This window comes from Chinchilla lanigera, unplaced genomic scaffold (genome assembly GCF_000276665.1).
Source record: "Chinchilla lanigera isolate Chin_1 unplaced genomic scaffold, ChiLan1.0 scaffold00016, whole genome shotgun sequence".
In the NCBI taxonomy this organism is placed as follows: Eukaryota; Metazoa; Chordata; class Mammalia; order Rodentia; family Chinchillidae; genus Chinchilla; species Chinchilla lanigera.
In genome coordinates, this window is record NW_004955417.1 from 15,308,188 (window position 1) to 15,320,701 (window position 12,514).

General features: G+C 35.6%; 1 protein-coding gene across 1 annotated transcript in view; it reads right to left on the reverse strand.

Moving 5' to 3' along the window:
* The window catches only part of Rgs22 (regulator of G-protein signaling 22), a gene marked incomplete in the record, with an annotated part of 97,617 nt that overhangs the window by 23,820 nt on the left and 61,283 nt on the right, over positions 1-12,514 (reverse strand). The window contains 4 exon segments of the mRNA XM_013512826.1: positions 1,542-1,704; positions 2,425-2,597; positions 4,617-4,709; positions 6,606-6,800. Coding sequence (XP_013368280.1) covers positions 1,542-1,704; positions 2,425-2,597; positions 4,617-4,709; positions 6,606-6,800 — 624 coding nt within the window.

Sequence of the window (12,514 nt, forward strand, 5' to 3'; positions counted from 1 at the left end):
ATTCCTAGCAAGAAATACACTCCTCCTTTAGTCTACTGGCCTCTGTAAACCAAGAGTCCACAACACTCTAATAAAAGTTATAACTTCTTTTTTTTTTTTTTTTTTTTTTGGTTTTTCTCCGGTACTGGGAACCGAACTCACGACCTTGCGCTTGCCAGGCAGGCGCTTTTGCCGCTGAGCTAAATCCCCAGCCCCAAAAAGCTACCTTTCTAATCAAAGAGAAAACTGGCTACATAGCTAAAATGAGAACCAATGTGATCTTCCTGAACTTGATGAGACATGGACGTGCTCAAGTAGCAAATCAGTAAATGAAGAAGCAGTGATGAAGATGAAGCAGGCTCAGTGAGAAGGCTCTGTGTGAAGCACAGCTGTTTGCTATGACAGCAATGGTGACTTTTAAAGCCTCAGTGTGTTGTATGTACTACAGAGGGTTCACACAGTAGCATCAGATACCATGAAACTTCACGCAACGTAGCACAAGCCAAATACAAAACAAACGCTTTCCATGTGTTTATTCATACTCGTGCTTATTGAGATACCCAACCACTTTTTCTAATGTGTCCCAGATTTGTATCTTGGGGAACTAACAGCAAAGCATTTTTTCAAAGTTGCTTAATTTTGCCATGTCTTCTCTCTCTTGCTCCCAAGAGCTCTTGTTTATTTAACTCCCACGAAAGATATAGCTTATCAATTTGGTTTGCTCTACTCATGAATGTCTCAATTTTTCTTTAATTTTCTGACTTTAGCATTGGTATGAAATTTGTGTTTTATAAATGTATAGCAATAGACTATATATACTTTTAAATTCCTAAAATAAAAAGAAATAATTGGATCTTTGCGTAGTAGTGTGGAACTAAAAAATGGAAACAAAATTGTAAACAAAATTTTTAAAAATGGATTATACTTGGAATAATAACAGCTAAAAGAAAAGAGGTATAGATTAGGCTTAATAGTTGATAATAACTATTTTCCTACTTGTTCAAAGGTTCAAGGACCTTGTCCCTGCTGTTCACCACTTTGTTCTGAGCACCTGGAACAATGGCCAGCATATCAGAGGCATTCATATTTGTTGAATGAATGAATAACTCAAGTATAATAGGTGCAAAGCTGTAATTCTACCCTCAAATTTCTAAGACTTCTTTACAACACAGATTTAGATGAAAAAAAGTTATGTTAGTAATTTTTTTTTGAGCTAGGATCTCACTATGCAGTTCAGATTGGCCTTGAACTCACTGTGTAACCCAGGCTGGCCTCAAACTTGCTGCAATCTGCCTGCCTCACTCTCCCAAATTCTGGGATTACAGGTGTGCACCACCATGCCTGGCTAAAATAATGTATTTTTTATAATATGTAATACTTGAAAAAAAATTAAAAACATTTACAGATACTTGTGAACACCTAAACAGATATAATATCAAAAGTGTCTAGCATATAAATCGTAACAGTAAAAAAGGAAAAAAAGACTTTGAGGTTGTTGGCAAAAAGAAAAAACTGATTGGTTTTAACACTTCAAAATAGAAAATAGATTTATATGTTGATACCTCATTCTGTTGATACAAGGAAGCTGGACTGTTGGGTCCAAAGAAATACTTTTTATTAAGGTATTTGTTTTTAATATATATAGATTTTGCCTCCCTTTGATTTCGATCTCTGTAATTTATTCTTCGGAACTGCTCGATGTCTGTCCAGCACATAAGGTCCATGCTAAAATAAAAAAACAAAAAAAAAGTATAGACTTCCTACTTATTTCTCTAAAGCCTACTAAACATCAAAAAAGGTTTTGTTTTAACAGGTTCAGAAAGTGGTTGTCTTGACTAGTTAGTGCAACTGATTAAATCAGAGAACTACTGAGTACAATGTGGCCTCTGATCTCTCTCTGGGCCATTTAACTCTTCTATAATCCTAATCTTTATTTTTCTTCATTAGTGATGAATTAGTATCATCAATTTCAAATACAGGGAAATTTCCACATACTGCATGTCCACTTGATAGCAGGCCAAATTTAGATAATTCTCATTACAATGAAGAGAAACAAACAGTGTGAAATTTTGCTCTCAGTTCTAACCAGTTTCTGCTAACTTGGGAGAAAAAAATATAATCAACACTTCAGTTTATGCCCAGCAACAAAGAGTAATCCATACAGCTCTCAGATGATTAGGTTCATCAGTTTTTACCAACATAGGTAAAAGATATAGCACCAAATCATTACTATAGTGTTTGGAATCAAAACTAACAGCCTAGAGCTGGGGATTTAGCTCAGTGGTGCAGCACCTGTCTGGGAAGTGTGAGGTCCTAAGTTTGAGTCCCTGGATAAAAACAAAACAAAACAAAACAAAACAACCCAAAAACTAACAGCCTAGAAAAGCATCACTAGAAAAGTGATGCTTTCAGTGAGATATAGTTTAAAATGGTTATGTTCCTTACCTTGAGGAATGTGCTCCAAGAAACTGACGGAAATGTTCAAACTCCAGTTTGTTGTTAAGCAGATCATTAAAACTAAAATGCTTGTATTCTTCAGGAACATTATTCCAGTACTCTGTTTGTTTAGAGACATCAGGGAGTGATAAAACAGCAGTTCCAATTTCACCAGTGGCATCCTAATGACATAATATTTTCGGAAAGCTTCTTAAATGTAATAAATTTATAATTTTAAATAGACTGAAAGAAAAATCAACTATTAAGCCAAGGCTGTTTAACCATTCAGTGGCAGACCTGGATAAAGAATGTAGGTGATTCAGGCTCCAACCTAGACCAAATTCTGTTCTGTTCCTTTCCATTCCATCCCTTTCTTTTTATAGGCACTTAATAAACTTTTACTATAGGCGAAGCAACTGTCTTTAAAACATTAATTGTATTAATTTCTTAATACAGAAGTAATATGTCTTTTTCAAGAAAAAATAAAAATCATATATAATGGCACTGTCAAGATATAGCCACCATTAATATGTTTATATACATCCTTCTGGTTCTTTTTGTATATATACATGTAGTTGATTAAAAATGAAGATAGGGCCGAGGATTTAGCTCAGTGGCATAAGCGCCTGCCTGGCAAACTCAAGGTCCTGAGTTCAATTTCTGGTACCAAAAAAAAAAAAAGTTGAAAAATGAAGATAGGATTATACCCTTATATATGGTTTTGTAACCTTGTTCTTTTTCTTCACAATTCATAACAAACATAAAACATGCTTCCATAGCATCATTTTAAAAAGTTGTATTATCATACTGATAGTAACCTCCATATAAAAGTTAATTTTTTGTTAATTTTAAGATCTCTGATGGTGTGTGGATAGTTATAAGCCTTAACTAGCAAAACAGTATAGTGAAGCTTATTTTTTGAAAAGCTTTTCATCATATGATTCCTTAGAAAATTAATTCATTTCCTATTTGTTTTTTAGGAGTGTCTAGAGTGTCTGACCAAAAGATAAACTACCAATATTTTTAAAAATTAATTTTCCTTATGTAGAAGTATTATAGAGAGTGTTATAAATTTATTTATTTAGGTTTTTTTTGAGACAGGATCTCACTATGTAGTTCAGGCTTGCCTTGAACTCATTATGTAGCCCACGGTGGCCTTGAACTCACAGCAATCCTCCTGCCTCAGCCTCCCAAATGGAGTGCTGGGATCACAAGTGTGCACCACCATGCCAGGCTGAGTGTTATCAATTTTGATTTCTAAAGTTTAAAATACTGCCTTTTAAAATTTTTATGTATTCTTTCTGAGAAAGTAGTATCTCAAACAGAGAACTATGTTAACAAAGCTACTATAGTGAAAATTATATTAAAGAAAATTACTGTTTTTGTAAAACTTTACTATGCAAGAATAAAAATTTCAGATAGGTATGAGGAAGTGAAAAAAAATCAACCTAAACCTTACCATTCAGAATTATCCTTAACATTTTGGCAAATACTTCATTTCTGTAAGTGTATGCATGGAGAAAGACATCTATAATTTTACATAAATAGGCTCAGACAATATTAGTGTTTTTCCCACACACATTCATGTAATAACATGTCATAAGCATTTTACAGATAACTTGTCATTTTATGCAGATGCACACACTTAATTTTATGGTTTTATTTAGCTATCACATTTTAGCCATATAATTCTTTTTATATATATAAATACATAAATCAAAACAACACTTTTATATCTTAGTCAATCTATGATGTTTTTACTGACTTCCCCAATTCTTTTCCATATTTTTTATTGTTTTGTTTTTGTTGTCACATAAGTGCTTTTTTCCATTTAGCAAAACTCAATTTAACTTGTGATCAGACAAGAAGGAAAAAGCTCCTTTCAAACATAAAGTAACATAGTATTCAAAGGACTATAAAATGGCTTCAAGGCTCAAGTTTTTGGCCTTAGCTAAGTTGAACAAGTATCCTGGCTCCTTCTGCTACTTTATCTGCTTTGTTCTTCTGACTCTATTATTAAATGTGAGATCTGTCAAATGCAGCATGCTAAGCAAAGGAATAGCAGGAAAATAACACTGCCTATCCCTACTTTATCAATATATGATCTCCTCAATAAAAGGTTTCCTCAACACCAATGTGTATAAAGTAGTAACCCTCTTCAGCATAAAAAGTTTGTTTTTCTAAGTAGAAAATTGTCTTACCCTAGGTTTCTTGGGAAATGACTCTTTATACAAAGCCTGTAACTTTCTGAGGCATGTGGAGTCAAGCTGCCTACTTTCTTCCACCAGTTCCACCTAAAAAAATAATAAAACTTGTGATATCATTAGAATGTACATTATGAAACAATAGGGAACAGATATATAACTTGTCAATATTAGCTTAAAAATATGATTGTCAATAAAGAAAATTAGTTTGGAAATGAAAATAAGAATATAATTAATATTAACTACAGCAAAGTCCCAACTCAAATGCATGCAAATAAGAAATGCAGACATTTCTATGTAATGGTATAGGGTCCCTGGCTTATGCACATTAACGGTATAAATGTGTAGGTCATATTTCCAGTTCCTATTCAATATAACCTGAAGGCAGGCACTACTAGCTTTAGGAACCAAATAATTCACAGGCAAACAAAATATTACCAGGCTCCATACTGTTACTAGTCTATGAGAAAAGGCTTTCCTGCTGTAGCAAAACAGAAGATGATCAAGTTAATACTCATAAGAAACTTTCAGTCTTCAGAACCTGTAAATCACTATTTTAGGTTTTCAAAAGATCATAACTGCTCTGTTTCTTTATTGCAGGGAAAAAAGCCTGGCTGACTAGCTGCTTAATAATTTTCTGTGTTTAATATCTAGCTTTGGTAGACCGCTTAAGTATCCTTTTTGGGAAATGGTCTACATTACACAGTCAGCTGGGGCTTTAGAGAAATATCTGGGCTGACTTTAAAGAAGTTTTAAAAACTAAGAAAAAGAGATATATTTTTCCTCTTATTAAAACAGTGTATAACCTGCCTTGTACATTTTATAAGAATCACTGCTAACGCCAAAACTTTTTGAGTTAGGGAAGTTAGTCATAATTTGAAATTATTTTTATCATTACAGAACACCATACACTACATTTCTTCCATGCAATAAAATATATACATGTATTTCAAAAGTGACTAAGAGATTTTAAAATCTCAGATACTATACTAATTTTCTTAGTGTAACATGTGCATTTCTTTAGTAGAAAGGACTCTAATCTAATTTTTCAGAAAAAAGAGAAATCATGAATGTAAATTTAATCATTTCAGTCTCGCTGAGTTGAGTAAGCCATACAGTTGCTTCAGTCATAATCCAACAAGGTAAATCCCTGAGGTGTTTTGGTATTAGTTTTAATCACCCCACCTACCCTTCCTGGTAGAAGACATGACTGATTAACATGTTGTGGAGTAGATATGAATAAAGAATAACCATACAAAGACAGCAGCGTTCCACCTGAAATGACCTCATGCACAGGGTACATGCATTAAGTTAATGCAAAAAATATCCAAGGATGGTTTTAATTTGTGATTCAAAATAAATATTTAAAGAAATTTCCTCCACTTGTCAATAAGAATAATGAAAATATTCAAGCACCAAGGCTTAAAATGAGCTTTTTCGGAATGAAAAAAGATGTGTTGAAACTTTCATCCAATCAAGCAGTCTGACCTGATGAACATCTGGGGGTACTTTAAAATAGAAGCACTGAAGTCAGAGGACTTTTCACAATACATATGAAACGTTTATATTTTCCAAGGGTGCAATATTTACTGTAACTCATCCAGCGTAAAATGAACGGGCTTTTTCCATTAATCAAAATTAAGACCACTGCTGAGACATGGACAGAAAGGACAAAGCCAGTGTATTATCATGGCATATTTTGTTAGTTCACAGAAAACCAAAACTCACATTTCTCTCTTCTGACATATTTGTACAGAGAAGTAAAAATGACAGATTTAAATTTTTTGTTGGGAGACAATAGGGAAACTGGCAAAAATTAAGTTAATAAACGTTTTCCTTGCCGAAGTTTTGAGCTTTTCCAAATCTTAACTCTAAATCCCTGGCCCATGTGAGACCTTGTCCAGTTCTTCTAAGTTAACAGCACTGTTTATCATTAGTTGTGTAGTAAAGCAGAAATGTTCATGCTGTTCCTCAGTGTCACAATACCTTTCTGTAAGTAACTTGGTCTGACTTTACCATCTTCATCCAGGGCTCCAGAAGGAGGAGAAGGATATATTCTTCTGCTGTGTCGAAAAGATCTTCAAATGGTGGATATATTTTCATATAAATTTCTTTCTTCTTTTCCTGTTGGAGTCCAACGTCAAAAGTGGCTGACGGAGCAACATATGTGGCAAAAAGATACTGAGAGGAGGAGAAACAGAGAGGGTGTAGGAGAAAACAAGTTAGCAGACTCCTCGGCAAAGACATTTAAGAAGAAAGAGGAGAGAGCAAACGCCAGTGGCTTTTCTTCAAAAGATAAGTAAAATGACTTACAGCAAAGCAATGTGTTTAATCAAAAGACTTTATTTTTCCATTTTTTATCTCTTCTTTGGTAATTAGCAATTAGCCAATTTTTCTCAGATGACAAGATCACAAGTAGGATTACTATGATTGATTTGAAAGTTATAAGCCTCCTTTTCCCCCTGATGTTCACAGTGTTTTAAAACACTTGCAATGACTTTTCTTCTTTTGCAACATGAGGCATTGAGTCCAGGGCCTTGTGCATGCTGGGAAGGTGCTCTGCCCCCGAGCTATGTATCCCCAGGCCTGAACTGCCCTTTTAGAAACAAGAGGCAAGGATACACTAGGACTGAAAATCTGGCTATTAGTCTTCCAACCTAGACACCAAACAGACTACCTGCCCTACACAGTTTAGTTGTAGAGTTCTAAGACTGTTTCTAATTATTCCTTTCTGTTATAAAATGTCTGTCTGGTGTTCAACATTCTGGAAGAGATACAGGAAGGTGATAAAAGTAAATGGAAAGATACACACAGAACTTCCAAAAACCTGCCACAGACTTCTATTCCATTCTACTCATTTGTCTTGTCTCTCAGTAATAGTTATTTATGTCCAGAAAGTAACTGAATCTTAAATAAGTTTTGTTTAAAATAACCTTTAAAAAGTTTTAGAGTACACATTAATAATACAAGCACTTACTGAGGATGTAGTATATCTTAAGACACTTTGCTAAGTGCTATGTATGTAAAGATAAATGAATGACAGGCCTCCCTGAAGAAGCCTGTTTAGTGGTGACATGAAGAAAAAAAGACAATGGTTATAATGCAGTATGGTACATGCTATCACAGGGCAGGTTTTGCAGATAAGCTCTTGAGTGACTGCTTATGCAATATTTTAAGTTCATCTCCCAATAATCTGCTGTCAAATTTCACACTCAAATACCACATTTCCTGTAATTTCCTTAAGTCTTGTTGTTTTGCCATTATATACCATTGCACATAGTATTCCTTCAATCTTAAATATTTACCCTACCCCACATGCTTAGCCTGCTTGATAAATCTGATTTTAAAAAACAATATGAGATTTTCCTCCCCTTGGAAGCCTCCACTCTCCTCGCAAAATTGTGTGTCTTACATCCGTCACACTATAATGCAGTTACGAACTTACACATTGTCTCTTATTGTCTGAGGCCCTCAGGGGTAAAAACTAAAACTTATCCACCTGTGGATCTCCAACTGTTCTTGACAGAGTAGTTTCCATAAACATTTACTGAACTGTACCAAAGCTACAGAGAAGACTCATTTATGAACCGGAATGGGGAAGGAAAGGTTCTAGAAACTCTTTAGGAAAAAGATCATTCTTAAGCTGAATCTTTAAAAATGCTGCCAGAGCCAAAGGAAGAGTTCACTTAAAGGCATTGATTGATGTAAGTAAACAGTGTTAAGAATACACACATAAATACACAATACCCTTGTATATTAGAAGAGGTCAAGTGAAGCTAAAGCACCAAAAGAATAGAAGGTGCTGGTTACAATGCAATTGAAATGATATACCAGAAGGAAAGAGAGCAAATGAGGGCAAGTGAGGTCACAATCAGGGTAGCAATACAATACAATGCAACACAACACAGGGTAAAGTATCAAAGAACCAGATTAAAAGGAGGAAGGCCATGAAGAATAGTTAAAGGGAATACCGTACCATTTAGTACTCAATGGGCACTCAGTAAATATTTGCTAATGGCTGGGCACAGGTGGGCACACCTATAATCCCATCTATTTGGGAGGCTGAGGCAGAAGGATGACAAGTTCAGGGCTTCCCTAGGCAATCTAGCAAGATTCTGTTTTGACCAAAAAATTAAACAAATAAGAAAGAAAAAGAACTGAGGATGTAGTTTAGTGACAGAGTGCCCCTGGGCGTCATCCCCAGTACCACTTAAAAGATGCTAAATTAATGAATGATAAATTAATGAAACTGTGAAGTTTCAGAGTTCAAGAATTTAAAGTTGAAAAAGTTGCAACTTACAAAGGATTTCAATATATGGGCAACCCCATAAATAACTGAAGAAAAGTAGAGAAAAAAATGAGAGTTGGATAAGTAGCATGTATGTTATTAGTTTGGATATTCAAAAGCTCCAAGATGATAAAAGGAAGAAATTTAACAGTTATGTATTGAAATTTCTAGGAATAACAAGAAAACTTTAAAAGGTCTTTAGATAATATTAGTGAGGTTGGTGAAAGGAGCAAAATAGCAGATGTGGTAGATTTCAAAATTTTTTAAGTGGTTAAAAGATGAGACTTGAACAGCTGCAGAGAACAGCTTTCTTCCTGAATACTGTGAAAGGAGAAGGGGTGTACATCGGAGACATGATGTTCCGCTGAATTAGATTGCAATCCACAGTTTCTGTGCTTTGAAAACTATAAACTTCCTTCTCTAGAACATAAGTACATAAACTGCTGGCTAGACTAGTGCACAGTGAACCATAGTTTACCAAATGATTTTATAATATTTAAAATGAAATTTGCTTCACATACACAAGGGGTGTAGATACACACACATACACACACACACACACACACACACACTGATTATGGCCAATTTTTCTAACATTGGGAGTCATTTAGGAGAATGACATGCAAATTTACTAATCTAACTAGCAAATTTAAATGCAAAGTAAGATTACATCAGATTCAAATTTATCCTTAAACATTTTCTAAGTTGTTAAGTTTTCCAAAGTGAATAAATTAAATTAATTTACTTAGGTAAATTAAGGAACTAAAAATTAAAATTAGCAAATTATCATTTAAAAATGTCTCTTGGGCGGGGGCTGTAGTTCAGGAGCAGAAGTGCTTTCCTAGCATGTGTGAGGCTCGAGTTCAGCGCCCAGCACCACAAAAAATTAACCAGGCACCATCTAGTTTTTCTTACTTTCTTACACAATCATGTCAAGGACTATCCTATACTCATATGAACATCTCTGATTCCTTCTCACCTTCTCAAGGCACAATTTAGGAACAGTATAATCATTCATTCATTTCTCAGCTCTATCCTCAAGTCAAATAAATAAAAATAAAAAATTAAAACCTGAGCTGTGCTCACAAAGATTGTTCAGATTTTGCTTCTTTGGAATACTCTATTTCCACCTGTCTAAGCACTGCCATCTTGTTCAAAGCTCCCAATGGTGCCTTCATGCTTCTTCACTTTCAGCAGAATTTATTTCCCATTTCACTAGGAAACACCACTGGTATAAATGTCCTTGACTTTCTTCTTAAGAGCTCTGTTCTAAATCTCTTTGGTTCTCTAACCTCTCAAAGGAAGACACCTTCCCAGGCCCAAACCATTCAGGTATGTTCAGACTGCACTCCTCTGCAACTTGCAGTGCTGATCTTTTCCTTAGTGCTATTCCCTTCCTCTATCTTTCCACCCCTGCCACTTCTTGCCTTATGCCAGAGAGGGAAGTGACTTTCCCGTGTGAAAATATTCTTCCTTGCTTTTCAGGTTTCCCTCTCAAACCATTATCTACTTTTCTCTAAAACTCTTCATACTCATTCCTCAATCTATTGCAATCTGGCAATAAAACGGATCTCCAAGATCACTGACCACCACAAGATCACCAATCCAGTAGCTTCTCTTCTTAATCTTCATTCAGTTTGATCCCTTGTATGGCTTTGACCCTGCTGAGTACACCTGCTGACTCTTCCCTATGAGCTCTCCAACACTTTCTCTGCCAATTTCCACTTCTCCTCAGGCTCCTTTGCTGACTCCAGTCCTCCCTTAAAAGAAGGCACTCAGTACAGGTCCATGTTCGACTACATTTTCTTCTTGGTTCCTATTCCTAGTTTCTCCTGCATGCCAGGCCTCTCTCATAGCACTTTTGTACCATGAATTCTACATTCTCTGTCCCTTGCCCTTCTTTCCCCTTTCACTGAGCTACTATTCACCATAAAGGACTCAACTTCCTTGACTTCTGAAGTCTGGCTTAAGTATGCCGCCTTTGTTCTCCAATGGGCCCTGTACTTTTAAGCTCTGTGAAACTCTGTGAAGTCAGAGAATGGGTCTACCTTGTTTATTACTCTTTTGCTATCATCCAGCATATGCTAAATGTAGACTGAGTGAAGGAATGATTTCATCTACTCCCAAAGACTTATCAATCAACTATATGTGAAAAAACCCAAATACTTGTATATATAGTTTTACACCTGATCCTTGCTCTGAACTCAGAACCTTACCTTCTAGTTGTCTACTTGTTACAGCTTCAACAATATCCCATGGGCCTTCCATGATCCAATAATATAACACATTACCTTTCTTATCCTCCCTCTGTGTTTCCAGTTTTCATTAATAACACACCATTTACAAAGCAACCTTTGTTCTTCACCTCTCCTTTCTCCTCAAAGGTAAGTCCTAATAATTTAATCTCTACAATTAAATGAAGAGAAGCTAACAGGAACAAGTACAAAATGGTTTAGGAGGAAATAAGCAGCACCAGCTCCATTCTAATGAGAACAACATACCATCCAACTTTTTGAGAAAGCTAGGCTAGGCCTTTTCCTGACTATCATTTATTGCCTTCTTTCCTCACTGCCTATTCTTACTTTGCTCCATGTAGCCACGGGGGTCTGTACATATTGTTTACACTAAATTATTGCACCTAAATGTAGGTATTTATTTTCCCTCCCACTTTATTTAGCTTCCTTACAGCCAGTGTGTCAGAATATTTTTCATTATTACCTAAATGAATTATCTTAGATTAAGTATCAATTCCCACTGTGAGAACCAGCATAATCCTTAAGAATAATATGTTCCCCCTCACATTTCTGATTCTTTACCCCTGTTAGTAGAAAATCACAGAACCAGAAGTGTTCAGAAGGGGCTTGAGAGGTCTCCCATCCGTTGGCATCTAAAGCCTATGTTATACACATCTATCCTCTTCCACTGAGGCTGAATCTCTGCTCCTCCTCCTTTCCCAGGGTGGTAGGAACAAAAGTAGTTAAGACAAGACAATAAGCCAGAATTCAGTTGTCCATTCTTTATTAGGCTACACAGTAAATTTAACTGACTTGTGGCATTAAAATCTGAATATGTCTTTCTAACAGGCAAGAAGCAATACATGAGAACAACTGAGTATACACAACCAAAAGAGATACATATATAAAAAACAAAATAGATTAAACACCTTTAAATTTTTAAAATATTTATGAAGATGATTAAAAGCATGTTACATCAATGTAAACCATTTGTGATGAAACAGAAGGATCATATGATATCTGGATAATATAGTCTGACCCTAAGTTAGAGATATTGTTTCAGTATCCTAGGTCTTTTGCTGCTTTATTGACCACCCAGCTCTTCCTTTCTAGCCACAGAGTAAATAACAAAGTAGCTCCTGTTGGAGAGAAAATGCTCCCTTCATGTTCCAGTCAGCCACTCTGATTCACAGTGAGGCAGAGATTCACTCACACACAGCTGTGGCCGACCTGATTCCAATTTAAACATTACCCTACGATGCTTTAACAGCCCAGCAGGAAAGTTTTTGAGAAGGGATACAAGCACTGCCTGTCTGTGATCAGACCGCCTGGCACTGCACACAGCTCGGCTCTGAACACCATCTCTCTTGGAG